The sequence below is a fragment of the Zootoca vivipara genome, chromosome 3 (genome assembly GCF_963506605.1).
Source record: "Zootoca vivipara chromosome 3, rZooViv1.1, whole genome shotgun sequence".
In the NCBI taxonomy this organism is placed as follows: Eukaryota; Metazoa; Chordata; class Lepidosauria; order Squamata; family Lacertidae; genus Zootoca; species Zootoca vivipara.
Genome location: NC_083278.1, coordinates 77698821 through 77714579, shown reverse-complemented (window position 1 = coordinate 77714579; position 15759 = coordinate 77698821). Strand labels below are relative to the sequence as shown.

The 15759-nt window shown below is 44.9% G+C and overlaps 1 protein-coding gene across 2 annotated transcripts in view; it reads right to left on the bottom strand.

Moving 5' to 3' along the window:
• KIF26B (kinesin family member 26B) overlaps nucleotides 1-15460 on the bottom strand; it is a 278589-nt gene extending 263129 nt beyond the window's left edge. For both annotated transcript variants that reach the window (XM_035108339.2, XM_060272882.1), the window contains exons 1-2: nucleotides 14606-15460; nucleotides 13258-13659 (exon numbers count right to left, since the gene is read on the bottom strand). In XM_035108339.2, coding sequence (XP_034964230.1) covers nucleotides 13258-13659; nucleotides 14606-14668 — 465 coding nt within the window. In that variant the 5' untranslated portion in view covers nucleotides 14669-15460. The remainder of the gene's footprint in view (nucleotides 1-13257; nucleotides 13660-14605) is intronic.
• Nucleotides 15461-15759: the final 299 nt, after the last annotated feature.

Sequence of the window (15759 nt, the reverse complement as noted above, 5' to 3'; positions counted from 1 at the left end):
ACCAGTACATATTGGGGCTGCAGCGGGTGAGGCATCCTCTGTGATGGATGGGACAGAAATGGGCTTTTGAGTCAGCTTCTGAAATCTGGTTGGAAAAGAAGGTTTGGTTTAGCTAAGGCTGGCTGCTGTCACTTTTAACAGAGCACTGAAAAGGAGAAACTGAATATCTTTAATATTGTCAAATGTAGTACAAGCAACAGTATGGGACTGATTCAGGTGTTAAAAACCACAAATTTCTCCTAGGACTGCTACTTCAGAATGGGGGGGGGGTCTCATAATTAAACACTCTAACATAAATAAGCAAACATATCCGTTCCAACCAATCATTCTCTGACATGTTTATTTCTCTGTGTACAAGCTGACATGGAAAAGCATTCAGACATGAACTCTTTGCTTACATTTAAAAGTGGCGTGGTCCCAAGTACAGTATGCTATTTCTAAATGTATAGATTGGTATTGATGAGTCTATCAGAGCCAAAGTTAGATGACCAGCATATTGCAAACCTTCACCCAAAGAAATGTGCTTTCTAATAAGGAAGAAGGGGGAGATGGATGTGGTGGAGTTCTGTACAAAGAATAAACAATCCATTTCTGTTTATCCTGTGGCATCTGATCACAGAAAATGTCAGTGCATAGCTCTGTAACACAGAGGTGGTGAAGATTCCTAGTTCTAAAAGCTAACAGATTTCATACCAGCACATTATATATGACAGGTCATACACTTCTGACATTTGTGACAGTCACACATTACAAATTGCTGAAACCAGGCCTGAATAAAAATGCCGGGCGTACAGTAGTCTAGGGCTCTGCACAGAAAACCACGACAAGCTGTTCAGTTTTGTGTTTGGAACTATCCCAATTATCTGATGTTCCAAAAATAATCCAGGGTATTAGACTGCTGATGCAGCTGAGTCTGTGTGAACGGTTTTCTTTCCTCTGTACACAAAGCTACTCTGGCTCTAACAATCTGCTGATTTGGGCAGCCTGCCCAGTACAATGTGCTGACCCATATTTGAGGTGGGTGCTCTTTTCTTTTTGTAATAAAGGAGAAATCGCTATGGAATAGTTCTTCAGCACATATATAAAACTCTCTCCTTAACCCACAAGACAAACACCACAAATTCTCTTTCTTGTGAGGCAAAATGTGGTTATTTAAGTAATACGGTATATTTATTTAAAACCAGTTTTATCCCACTTGTTCTCCCTAAGGAGATCTGAAAGTTGTACCCTAAAACAGTAACACAATACGAAGAAGCGATATTAGGTTCTTTGAGATCTGGACTAAGCACCCAGAATTCTCAAACATTCCCAAAGAAAACCTCATAATTGATCATGGGCTAGGCATTTTGAAAAACATGCACATAACAACTGCAACCAACCAGATCCACAACATAATGTTTGTGGAGGGAAAGAATGTGATTAAAGAACTGTAATGAAGGAGTCTCCTTTCCCAAGTAGGATACATGAATCCTACAGCACACTCCAGAGTCTTGCCCTACGCACAAATCTCCTCCCTGGGGTAAATGGGTGTAATAGTACTTCCACCAATACATTTTCAAGAATGGTTCTTTAGAAGCAGTTAAAAATGCACCTTAGCTCTTAGCATAGTGAGAATATTGAATACGGATGAGTATCAGCCTCATCTCCCAACGACTTCTTCCTCCAGCCACCCCCCAACACACGGGCTGCTATTACTTGACACACTAAGTCAAGCTATGGCATACTAGGACTGTGTGGACATGTGGGCTCCAGGAGAGGAGCTCACAGCTGCATTACATTTTCCCAGACGTTTTCACTCTGGCATGAGGAAAAACCTTAGCTACAGGCTGGTTATTTAGCAAAGAGAAAGTTTAACCACAAGCTCAGGTTCAGATGGCATGCCCAACCAAACCTTGCATTAGCACAAGACCAGGAAGCAGCAAACTGATTTTGAGCTCCTGGGGGGGGGTGCATGTTTGCACAATCCCAGCATGCCACAATTTGGCTTCCTGGGTTGTGCTAACCAGCCTGATGTACAAAAGCTGGTGAATAATATCCATAATGGACACCTATAAAGAGTCATCAGAAAAATATTGCAATAGAGGCCTTTGAAGCTGTTCGTTGCACAGCCTCCAACTGGCTATTAAAAATAACTGAGGTATTCTTCACTTTTGGAACTTCTTGACAGTGGATAAATACTTCATTATAATTGTTGGGCGTTGCTGAAAGCAAAGGAAATGGAAAATACAGGACCAATCTGCAAGACATTGTTAAACGCTGCTTGCAAGTAATTTGGCTTGTGGTTTGTCACACAGATTGTGTTGGATTTCTGTATCTGTTAAGTTATGTGATATGCTGGCTGTGTGTCTGCATTGTGGTCAGCCAGTCAGCCAGACATTTGTATGCCACCTTTCCAAAGTTAAAACCATGCTCAGGGCATCTTACAACACATTACAGCTTACATAACTGCAAACATGACAAAAGTAGTCATAAACAATAAGTGGTAGCTCAGTCAGTAGAGCACAGATCATGTGAGACTCTTAATCTCAGGGTCCTGGGTTCAAGCCCCGTGTTGGGCAAAAGATTCCTGCCTTGCAGGGGGTTAGACTAGATGACCCTGGTGGATCCCTTCCAACTCTACAATTCTATGATACTATGATTATGTTCTTTCTAACTTCTGTCAGATTAAAATTGTACTTTAAAAACTGAACAATCAAACCAAATGAACTACAAAGCTGAGCCATCTCAGTTTCAAAAGGTTCATTACCCTGCCATCTGGAAAGCAAGCATCATACGTACACAAATCTTGTGCCCAAATGATGCAATTTCTAATACTTCACAATTCAATATATATTAGCAAAGTTATTGGAATATGTATCAAAAGCAGAAACCTGATACTCTACCAGCAAAAAGGTACATTTAGGGGATACAGTCCTATTACATTTGTAATAGTGGTACCTTGGTTTAAGAACAGCTTAGTTTATGAGCAACTTGGATTAAGAACGCTGCAAACCCGAAAGTAGGTGTTTTGTTTTGTGAACTTTGCCTTCGAAACAGAACATGTTTCGCTTCCTGTTGAGTGTATTCCATTTGTAAATTGAGTCCCCCGCTGTTATGGGAAAGCACGCCTTGGTTTAAGAACGCTTTGGTTTAAGAATGGACTTCCAGAATGGATTAAGTTTGTAAACCAAGGTACCACTGTATTTGGTATACTTCAGCAACTGATACGCAGCAAACCTAGGTAACAAATCTAGGGTATGACCCAGCCAAAGTTATGATGAGTGCTTTTTCACCCCAATAATTTTTTATAATAGAGGGCCAAGCACATAAATGAGTATAATTTGACAGAACACAGAAGTCCTTCTATCCGAACACTCATTACACAAAAATTCACTTATCCAAACATGATGAATTAGGATCTGATCGTTATAAGCAGTGCAGATTGAGATACAGTATCCTAACAACCAGAACTGCAGGTAGTACTGTAAACAAATTTTTGTTGTTTAGTTGTGTCCGACTCTTCGTGACCTCATGGACCATAGCACGCCAGGCACTTCTGTCTTCCGCTGCCTCCCGCAGTTTGGTCAGACTCATGTTCGTAGCTTCGAGAACACTGTCCTACCATTTCGTCCTCTGTCATCCCCTTCTCCTTGTGCCCTCAATCTTTCCCAACATCAGGGTCTACTTATTTGTTGGAAACAAATAAGTAGCCTTAAACAAGCTTTTGCTGGTCCATGACAGCTGTTTCTCCAGAAACCATAGTGGCAAGCGTGGGGAGGTCGGCTAAAGAAGAGCATTTTTTTCTTTCCTTGATTGACTTTTGCAAGGTTTCAGAGGGTTTTCCTGGGTTTTTTCATTCTGAGATCAAATTTTGTTGCCGGGAATGCATTAGAAATTTTACCATAGGAATCAATGGTAATGAACCACTTGTTATGTGAATGTTCACCTAACAATTTCCGGAGAACGCATTGTGTTCGGATAGCAAGACCTGTGTGTATTATTTCTCATAGCAAATGTTAAAAATCACAGGTCAGGTATCTCCCGGGGGGTGGGGGGGATCAAGATTCATTATTTAAATCGCTCTGATTTTAAAGAAGGGCCTAAAGCTTCGATTTTCATAATAATAAAAATGAGAAGCATCAACAAGTCTAAGAACTATTCTTTATTTCTCTGGTTTGCTTCCACAATCGGAGTAATTCTAGGTGCTGTAATGTAAGGGCACAGGCAAATGGTAGGTGCTCTCCCTGCCAGGAGACCCGCAATTGCAAAATGTGCTTTCAAAAAGTTATGCTCAGTGTTTGGTATTGTGACCTATGATGCAATACAAAAGACTGGCTGTTGCTGCCTAAACTTTAATGGACTTAATCCTCCCAAATGCTGACAAATTACTGCTCCAGGCCATTTAAAATCACATTTCTAATGCAATAATCCTATTTGCATTACACTGACTCGGGATGAAATGATTAGGTGACTGAGATTTTTGCACTACAAAATTAAGTTCCCCCATACAGCCCGGCTGTGCTTATTCATATATTAAAGGTCTGAACAGAAATGAAATTCCATTATTCTGCTACTTGCTAAGCTTTCAGGAAAGGTTCATTACTGTCCTGTCTCTGCTAGAAATGTCTCCCTGAAGTAGCCACAAGCTAACAGGAACCCATTTTCCATTATATCAGCTGCAGGGGTTCTTTCATTATTAATATTATTAGTCTTTGGCCACCAAACATCTCTGAAGTGGAAAGGCTATATCAAGAGCATGTGGGCAGAAATGATAGAAAGGTACAGAAAGTGGATTATGCACAGGTTCTAACAGAAAGGGAAATATAATAAAGCCATGTCCGTATGTCCTCCAATATCTACCCATGGGACTCTGTGGGGAGAGCTCATAGCTCGGTGGTAGCAGGACATGAAGAGATACATCAAGTAAATGGAGAAATGATGAATTGTGCCTTAGCTTTTCATTGAGGACACATTTATTCGCTTAACAAATGACAATATGTTTGTCATTTTATAATATCTTTTCATATATGTTTAATAGTGGGGGGGATGTATGTCCCCTTCTTCAATCTAAAGCAAGCGCCGAAATGGTTAAATTAAGGTTTGTGTTTCTGTAATTAAAAGCATGCCATAAAACAGGAAAAGTGCACCTCATCAGCAGTTGCCCGTTTTTATTATCAGAAAGGTAATCAATTTATTCCTCCGGCCAACCAGATATTTCAAACAAAAGTGCTATCCCAGATATTCTATGGAATCCCGCTATGGGTCCAAGCATATAACAGTGATTTTAAAAAGATTCACTCCAGCTTTCTGAGACGTATTCTTGGACTCCCAACTGTGATCAAATGTGAAACAATGTGTGCAGAAATAGGCATACACACAATGGAATATTGGGCTTGGACCACCTCAATAAAATACTGGTTACGCTGCCATTTTCGCTGCTCCCCATCAAGTCTGCTCGCTGATTTGCTCAAAGATTCCTACAAATCAAGATGGTATCAGTACCTTGAAAAAAAGATTGAATCTTTAGGCATCGAGTTGGAGCCCCTGTACAATTCTAATGAGCAATACATTTTCCATAATATCCTAACTGGACTAAAGGATGTCGAGAGACAAAATATTATGGCAGCAGCTGTAAACAAAATTTGTTCCCCTATATTCTATGATTTAAATATCTTAGATAGCAGAGCCAATTACGTCACTAAGTTAATAATTCCAGCCCAATGTAGGGCTTTTATGCTGGCCCGTTTGAATGTTTTTCCCTCGGCTTTTGTCAGGGGAAGATACCAAAACATTCCTAGAAACAAGAGATTCTGCAGATGTTCTATGAATGTCCCAGACACTGTAGAGCATATTTTCTTTCATTGCCCATTGTACAGTACGCTCCGTCAACGTGTGCTGTCCCCTCTTTTGGGTGGTCTGGAACCCCAGCAAGGTGAAAGTGTGGGATTCTGCCTACCTGACGTTGACCAAAGGGTAATGGCGGGGGTAGTCGAGTTTTTGGTAGCTGTCCTCCAAGGAGCAGGTTAACAAGGAAAACCCAGATTCTACATATATATGCCAACTGCTGCCTTTTTTATATACATTTCAAGGCTTTTATATGTTATTTTCTCTTTTATGGTTCTATTTGTAAAATGCCTAATAAAGGTTTGATAAGTAGTAGTAGTAGTAGTAATTAAAAGCTAAGCTTTGTCAACATAACCAAAATCCGAAGTCCCTCAGTTTTCCTCCTGTTGACATATTGTGAGTGAATGTTTCTTGTTAAAGTTAACGTTCCACACGTCCGTGATAGCTATGAGGTAGTCAACGGTACCCATGTTCTAGGTTAAGCATTCATTTTGCTGCGGCAAATGTAATGTATGGCTGCAAATCGTTTCATACATAAAGATCAGTCAGGTCACGCAATGACAACAGTAAACTATTACGGGATGTATCTGACTAAATCATACTCCGAATAGAACCCGGACTAATTTAAATCCATTTTTTTTCAGTGAGTCTACTCTGAATATGACTACAACCCAATAGGGTTTTTTATATATACATTCAAACATTTCAAAGTACATGATTCAATTTTTAAAAGGTTCTCATTCAATCAGTATCAATAACCTAATATTTCTGTGAAAACTGATAATGGATAGTTACATTAAGAGTTGCCGTGCCTTAACTATCCAAGGTTTATGCATTTTAAGGAAGGAGTAAGTTCAAAAATGTAAAATATATATTGCTGACTGATTATAAAGCTCTTTTGCTGACAACGGTTATGAGAGCTAATGTAATTTCCAGGATGTTATCAGCAGGAGTCCCTTCCCCCCCCCCCCCACCAAAAGAAACCTTGCAAGTCAGCTGGATTCATAAATGATAAATGAGCAAGAATTAGAACACACGTTTGATTATTCTTCCTATAGGCTACACTTACAGTTGTGTACTACCAGCAACTTCTGCCATAGAGGTTTACGTAAAAATATCAATTGAGGGAGCGGGGCTGAACAGGGAAGACTGTGCGCTGTGTATTTTTAATGTGTGCATGAGTCAAGAAGGGTTGCGTATCCACACATGCATAAGACTGTGCTTGTGTGCTAGATATGTGTGATTGTGTGAATGGGGTGTGTGAGAACGGGGTGTAGGTTGGCGCTACCCAGTTTGGTATCTGGCGCCGCTTGCTGCTGGTATGAGCACTTTCCGCTGAGGGAATATGGTCCCTTGAGGAGAAAAGGGTTCCTCATCCTTGGTTTATACAAAACAGGCTGATCTTACCAATTTGGAAATCAGTAGTAAGACGTAAGTTTCAGTTACTGCATTTAAAAAAAGGTATACAGCTATATTCTGTGTACCTATTGTGCACACTCACACCCAAAACCAACCCTCCTCTCTGAATTTCTGCTACTGAAGCACCAGTCCAGCCATTTTCTTGGTCTGAAAAAAGGAGAGCCTATACAGTATCCTATGGGCATCCCTAACAGAGAGGCACCCCCATTTTGCAGGAAATAAGGAGTTGGGAGTTCTATAGTTTAACTGCCGCATGAAGAAGTACATTTGTTTATCTGTCCTCAATCTTCCACCATTCAGCTTAACTCTTGCACACCACTTGCAACACTCAGTGGGATATGTCACCAGTTCTGGGCATAGCTGCCAAGTCTCCCGTTTTCCCCGGGAAAACCCCTTTTTTACTTACCTTTTCCCGGTGGCCCCCCGTATCACTTCGTCTCCCGTTTTTCTCCGTTATTTTCTCCTGCCGGCGGCCTTTTTTTTTCTTTCCGATTTGCCCTTCTATGGGCACCAAAAATGGCCGCCACCAGCTTCAAAAGCCACATGTACGCATGTCCGGAAGTGCATAGACGTCACTTCCGGTGTTGGCGGCGGCCATTTTGGTGCCCATAGATGGGCGGAGCACTTCCTGACATGTGCACAAGCGATTTTCGAAGCCGGCGGCGGCCATTTTGGGTGCCCATAGAAGGGCAAATCGACACCGGAAGTTACATTGACGCAACTTCCGGTGTCAAATGGCTGCCGGTCCCAGATTCTGCAGTCCGGAACTTGGAAGGTAAGGTTCTGGGACAGAATTTTAAAAAAGGTTAGATTCTGAAGCTGAGGCTCCAATACTTTGTCCCCCTCATGAGAAGAGAAGACTCCCTGCAAAAGACCCTGAAGGTAGGAAAGATTGAGGGCACTAGGAGAAGGGGACGACAGAGAACGAGATGGTTGGACAGTGTTCTCGAAGCTACCAACATGAGTTTGACCAAACTGTGGGAGGCAGTGGAAGACAGGAGTGCGCGGTGTGCACTGGTCCATGGGGTCACGAAGAGTTGGACATGACTAAATGACTAAACAACAACTAATGATTGTAAAACCACAAACTTACTACTGCTATCAAAAACACGTGATTTGTAGAACAATTTGTTTATGAGTCAGTCTTTTAATTTACTTTTTGCACACTTGGAATAACTGTTTTAGCAGTGAGCAATTCATATAATCCCATATGCTATGCAAACGGAGGATTCAACTCAGTCAGTCCTTTAGGGCCATCCATATTTTAATTCAAAGAGCACCATAAATAAATAGTGATAAATGCAATTCAGCAAACCGGTGCTAGAGACCCTTCAACAGCAATCAGTGTTTTCACTTGATACCTCTTGATCCAAGCCACAGAAGAAGAAAACCAACCCCTCTTTGAAGCAGAAGAGTAAATATTACCATTTGATAACACTTGGGCCTGACAGTGCAAATTGAATGGTATTGTGTCACTTCATGCAACCCACTGGCTCTCCAACATCCACAGGGTTACCATGGAAGAGAGAGACGCTTACAATTCTTTTAACACTTCATCTGCTCAAAAGCATCTCCTCTGACAGAGCTTTCGGGACTGTTAACTTTTTTATGCAATATATGTTGTGGTAATCCTGCCGCACTGCTTTCAAAGAGTGGCTCGTCTGCAGTAGGATTTTGCCAGATTTCACCTCAAAACATCTTGATATCCAATCCAAATAAAGAACTCAGCATTAAAAGGGTCACACAAAACATGCAAAGCCATTCTGATGATGTGGCCAAGCTGCAGAAAACCTTTTCCACTGTGTTTAATTTCTAAGAAGAGAGGTGTCAGGACTCATTCCCCACTTAAAATCATGACCTCGGATCTGGAATGTATGCCTCACAGCCACTGAAGAGGAGGCCTGGCAGTGGCTATTCAGTGGAGAGAGGAAGGTCCTCTTTATATACTGAATGGCATTTTCTGCCTTAGGCCACATTCGTACCACACATTTAAAGCACTATTAGTGCTCGTAACTTTTCCCCAAAGAATCCTGGAACTGTAGTTTGTTAAGAGTGCAGTAAAGCCAAGGTTTGGCTTTAAATGTAATCTACACCCAGCTTCATGGTTAAGCTTTCTCCAGACCAACCACAAGTTGTAACCAAAGTTTGTTCTGGGTTACAGCTCATGGAGAGTCTGGAGAGATTTTAACCAAGAGACCAGGTTTGGGTGACACATGATGCATAAGCAAAAACAGGGACAAAACTAGGCTTTATTTCACCCGGGTTAAAAACCCAGTTTGACACACACACCCATGTGCATTTGTGTACACACAGACACAGGCTGGGAGCCTCAATGGAGCCCCTCTGGAGGCCTCACCCAGGGCAAAAAAAAACCAGCTAGCCCCACTCTCCTCCCCCATAGCTACGGTACTGGCAAAAAGCAGCACACATGCTCATGCTAAGCCATGGTTTAGCTTAAGAGTGGCCAGGTCAGTGAAGTATTCACTATAGGTCAGCAACCTTTAAAGCCAAGGAATTTCCATGGTCATAACCATTCAGGGAGGAGAACCACAGATGTGGCAATGTGGAAGCACTGTAGGAAAGAAATTACAACAGAAACGTAACTTGCGAACAAACCCAAGTGTGTTATGGAAGCTGTCACTCCTAGATGACATCATTATTTGTGGCACTTCTTCAGATAAAGACTGTGCAGTATAGAATTAGACCCTTCAAGCAAGTTATAAATGCAGATTTGTTCACAACAGACTATGATATTCAGTGATGCCCTCAGCATAAGATATCACAGGTTACACCATAAACCATGGATATGCCTTGACCCTTTGGTTAGTTTCACACTTTTTGTACGCTTCCATTCCTCTTCCACATCCCAGATCACCAATCATACTTTTTGCAGAAGTTCCTGCCACAATATTGCAGAGCTGACAATGGAAGGCAAGGCTTTCTTCTGGCACATTTTCCTTCCTACACACATGAAATAGCATGTGAGCAACTTTGATCATCCAGTGGCACTTTAATGTGCATGCCTCTCGGTAGAACTACAGAGTACAGAGACCTGCCAGCGGTCTGCTGTGCAATTGCAATGGAAATAGTGGGGAGAGATGATGTCATATACCCATGGACACAGTAGAAGCAAAATGATGGAGGAGGCACACTAAAAGGAAGGAGCCATGGAGCCAATCTTTGATTTAGATGAGGGAGGGGATGGAAGTACCACGTAAATTGAAATTTAAAAGGCAAAAACTCAAGAAAATGCCAGACTGAGCAAATGCTGCTGTGAGTAGTGAGCACAGTAGCCTTTTTAACTTCCAGCTGCAGGTAGTAAAATGAAGCAGGAGGACACCTCACAGATGTGTAAAATACACAAAATGCCAGAATAAGGCATTTTAATTCAACTGCATGAACATGGAGTGTGTGCACAGAATACATTATATCCTTTCAATGCATGATTTTTATCCAGCAATTTCAAAACCTCAAAAATGGTATCAAAATTAAATGGCTTTTTGACACTTATTTCACATTTAATTTATGAAGTGTTCCACACTCCCTATTGTTCTTACGCAATTATACCATGAAGACAGAAGATTGGAATTCCCATCTGTGATCTAATAGGTGGCAAACTAAGGCTCAGTTCTCATGCAGATGGTAAACCTGTGTTTAGACTGCACCACTGTGACTGGAGGGGTGAGCTTACAGAAATGGCTATTCCTTTATACAACAGAACGTTCATACAATAAAACACTGTACTACATTTAGAAAACTAGCATGTCAGGCAGAAGGCTATGTAAGAACCCTTCTTTCATTCGGAATGGAAGAACTCTTTTTTAACCAGATGAGCATTCAACAATGGGAGGTGATCCCACCGCCAATCTCAATGGAAATGTCTCGGTTTCTTCCCCTTAGCTCACCCAAGATCCCTCAGCTCACCCATGGTGAATGTCCGCCCCACACACCAAAGAACCCAAAACATTTGTTAGAAATTGCAATTTTAAGTGCAACTCTTGGTGTTTCATTTGCATCTCAGAATCCATTGCAGAGTCTGGGGCCGGTGTTCCTCATGATGCAGGGCCATCCCAAAACATTTTGCCGCCTGAGCAAAGTGCAAGGTAGAACCCTCCACATTCCACAGACGAATGCCAAGCCAATCTTGCCTGAACACAGGCAATAAGGGCATTATGCTCCACTGCCCTTGAGGGCAGCAGGCTAACTTAGAGGGTGCAGAGCAGATCATGTAGCACCCACAGCTCCCTGCCTGCTCCTCGCCCCTCAGCAGCTGTCATCTAAGAATACTGTCTCACATTGCCCAATGGTAGGGCCAGTGCTGATGTGGTGGCTTTAGTGTGCAGCAGCTGTACTGGTGGGACAGAACTGTGGGAATGCCCTCCAGGCTAGCCATGGCTACTTGCCCCAATGGCTTTGTTCAATCTCTACTGTCAGAAGCCGCGTGCCTCCAAATACCATTCGCTGAGAATCACAGGTAGACAGAGTGCTGTTGCATTCATATACTGCTTGCAGGCTTCCCACAGGCATCTAGTTGGCCATTGTGATGCTGGACTACACAGACCATCTGATTCCACAGACGCTCCTGATATTCTCATGTTCTTCCTCCAACATCCCTAACAAGGTATCTGAATGGTGCTGGGCAAGGTGACAGCAAAGTCAAGGATGCAGAGGTGCACTTGTGGCAGCAATCCAATGCTTCTGCTGGTGAGTCTACAGAGCCTTGACCTGTCCAGGTAAGCTGCCATGACACTGGCACCACCACAGCAGCTACAGGCTGGGAGTCAGCATAAGCACAGCTGCCGTATACAGAGGAGATTATGAGAATTTGAGCTGACCACTGTGAGCTCAGACCAGTTCTTTATCCACTGGACATCACTGAAGTTAACTATCCATGTTTGTTCAGCAGTTCAGCCCCACCGAGTTCTATGGGACTTATCCCCCAAGTCAGGCTGCAATCCGAGGCAAACTAACCTAATTCATGGAGGATAAGCCTATCCATGACTGGTAGCCAAGATGGCTATGCGTTGCCTCCATGATCAGAGCCAGCAATGCTTCTGGACACCAGCTGCTGGAAACCTCAGGAAGAGAGCGTTGTGCTTGAGGGTTTCCCACAGGCATATATCTGGTTGGCCCCAACGCTGGACTAGATGGGCCATTGGCTAGTTTTATGTAACCTGGGAGTAGGTACCATTAACCAAGGCTTCCTTCAAGGAAACTGCACACACCTAGAAGATTGTAGCCTGAGGCTCTCCTCTCAACACCGAGGACGTAAAGAGCAACCCCATCGCATCACAAGATGTGCACCCATGAGAGATCACCAGGGTTTACATTTTTGTGCAATTACAACAACAACAAAATGTGAAATTCTTTTCTTTTCTTTTCTTTTTGCGCAGCTGTGCATATGAGAATCAAGAAAGAGCTGGGTATTTTCTGTAAAACGAAATGGACAAGAAGGGAAAGAAAATAGAAGTTTGAACCGAACACTGGTTCCTTTCAAACCTTGGGAACCATATTAATGGTATATTGCAGGACTAATTATTTGACTAGTCAGAGGCATTTATTGACTCAGACCAAACTCTCCTTAAGCCGGGTATGCAGCCATGTCCTCATTACAAACCAGTACAACACAAACTGAAGATTACACCTTTGGTGCTTCCTCTCACTTTGTGCTGAGCATGTCAAAAACATCTTTTGTCTGGAGCTGGGGGGGGGGGTCAGCTGCAGAGCAGAGCTGCGCTGCATGAGGGAAGGGAATCTCACTACCCTGCCACAGGTTAAAGGAGATCACCTCTTTCTCCAAAATAATGGGGGTGGAGTTTGATCCCCTTATTCTTTTCAAGGCCCCCTCTGTTTTCCTTTCCTTTCCCCAAATGTCCTGTCTCCTTGCTCTGAGATTTATTCCTTCCTGCCTTCCTTTGTTAATTCACGCTTTCTCCACTCGTGTTCGTGTGTGTGTGTGTGTCGGAGACTCAAGCCCCGCTGGCCATCGGGCCACCGACTCACTCAATCGCTCACCTTGCTGCCGAAGGGCCCCGGCAGGAGCAGCTTGAGCGCTTGCCTCTTCAGCTCCACCAAGCGGGCGTTGCAGTTCTCGCACCAGACGCCGCGGTCGGAGCCCGGGGAGGAGCCTCCTCCGCTGCCGGAGCCCGGAGACCCCGTGCCGAAGCCCGGCGAGCCCCCGAGCGACCCGGGAGAGCTGTTGCCGATCCCCGGGGAAGCGGGGCCCGGCGACCCGGTGAAGGAGCCCGGCGACGACGTGCCCGATCCCGGGGAAGGGGTGCCGGACGAGCCCAGGATGGAGCCGGCTCCTTCCGGGGCTGGGCGGCTGCCGGCCCGGGATTCCTCGTAAGCTTTCCGGTACCAGCTTTCGGGCGAGAAGGGAGCCGCGGGTTTGGTCGGGGAGCAGGGGTCGTTCACCTGAGTGGAGAAGGAGGGGCGGGGAAGGGAAGCAGATCAGCGGGGGCGTGGAAGGACGGAGGGCAGCAAAGTTGCATTGATATGAACCAAATGGCTCGTGGAGATGTTAGATGTAACAATTACCCCAAGTCAGCTAAAACACCCCTCCACGCATTGGAGCAAACTCTTAGGTCCCGAGGTCCCTTCGCCCCCGGTCCCTCCATAAAATATTTGAGCTCCCAAGTTGATGCGCATTGCCATTCAAATGATGTGCATGCCCCACATCATGTGATCAATTATGCAGGGCGGGGCTCACCTCCCCCCAAAAAAATATTTCATTCATGTTGGCACCTTTGACCTCCAGGCACACCCGCCCCATCTGATCTCCAAGAAGCTGGGTTTAAAAAAAAAAAGTCACCACCTGAGATCGATTTTCCCTGCAGAATTGGTGGGTGGGTGCGCGCACGTTTTTCTAATCCAAGTCCAAGGAGCGCGCTCTCTCTCCCTCCCTGGCGATCCCCCCCCCCCGCGCGCCCCTCTCGTACGTGTGCAAAAAAAGCCCCTCTGAAGTCAGGTTACTGTATTTTATATACAGCGGAGGAGAGATCCACGAAGCACGTTTCGCCCCGCAGAGACGCCTGTCTAGGCGGAACCCCAGGCTGCAAAAGTTAAAGGAGTGCGGAGTCCTCGGGCTGCTGCTGCCCAAGCGCTCGGCGTCTGCAGCCGCGGAGGAAGCGAGAGTTCCGCGTCCAAGGGGCGAAACTGGTTAAGGGACCCCCGGCTGCTCCTTGGCTTGGGGCACCGTGCCGCTTCTTCAGAAGGCGACCGGCTTGTTAGGTGCGCGCGGGGGGTGGGGGATCCGTGTCCGCTCGCAGCCCTTTTGTGTGAAAGCCCAGCGCTGTCGATATTTTTTTTTCCCCAAGCATCCCTCCTCCTCCTCCTTCCCCTTTACTTAAGGGCAACTTACCCCATATTTCCTGTTTCGGGTGCTGACCGCGATCCTCTCCTTATTCCCAGCCACGGAATTCATGGTGAGGGTGATGATCTCGGCGCCCGCGGCAGGATTCCCTGCAAATTTGTATCCAAGGGGGGATTTTTTTTCCAAACCCGGCAAGGTTCACGCACCAGCTGGAAGCAGCTCCGCACTTGAAGTCGATTTCCCCCTCCCTCTGCCTTTCCAAAGAAAATACCACCAATAAAAATAAATCCCCGATCCCAGAAAAAAACACACGCTGCCGGAGCCCCAAGAGAGGGTGAGATTGTATCTTTCTTTCCCCCCCGTCAGATCATGTTTGCCCTCATTGTCTTCTCTCTCTCGTTTATTCCCACTCTCTGCATTTGTGTGTGTGCAGAAATCCAAGGGATCGGCGTTCCCCAGTCTGAGCAGACAGCGCCAGTTTCCCTGCACAACTAAAAAGGAACAATCACATCCAAGGTAGATTTTTAGCAAAAGGGGGAGAGAGAGGGAGAGAGGGAGAGAAGCGGAGGACTGGCTGGGTGTCGCTGGAGAGGCAGCGTTTTCTCCCCGTTGCTACTTGGTGGTGGTGTGTGGCAACTTGTTTCCTTCGCCAAGGTTCGCCACGGAGTTAAAAGAAATCCTCCAAAAACCTCAGGATCCTGGCTCGGGGAGGAGCCTCCGCGAGGCTTGCAGCCAATATCTTTCTCCCCATTTTGGCCAAGCAGTTTCTTGCTAGAGGAAAACTGCTCAGCACTCCTGGAGGAGCTGCTGCTGCTGCTGAAGAAGAAGAAGAAGAAGCGACACTGGCAACAGCCACCTCTGAAAGCTGCAAAAACGCTGCTGGGGCTTAACTACAGGCGGCTGGCTGTTGACTGGCTGTGGAGGGTCCATTTTCGTTGCAGTATTTCTTGACTGACATTTGTGGATTTTTTTCTCTCTCAAATCCCTCCCACCTAAGAGAAAGGGGAGGAATGGGCTTGCCTGCTGGTTATTCATGGTTGGCGCTCAAAGGCGCTAGACAGTTTGGGTTTTGCAAGTGTTCTGATGGGTGTTCTGATGAGATGAAGTAGGAAGCATGCCTGACACACACACACACCCAGCCTGCCTTCCTCCATACAGGACCTCATGCCTATATGCATAGACAAAAGGATCTCTGGGTACCA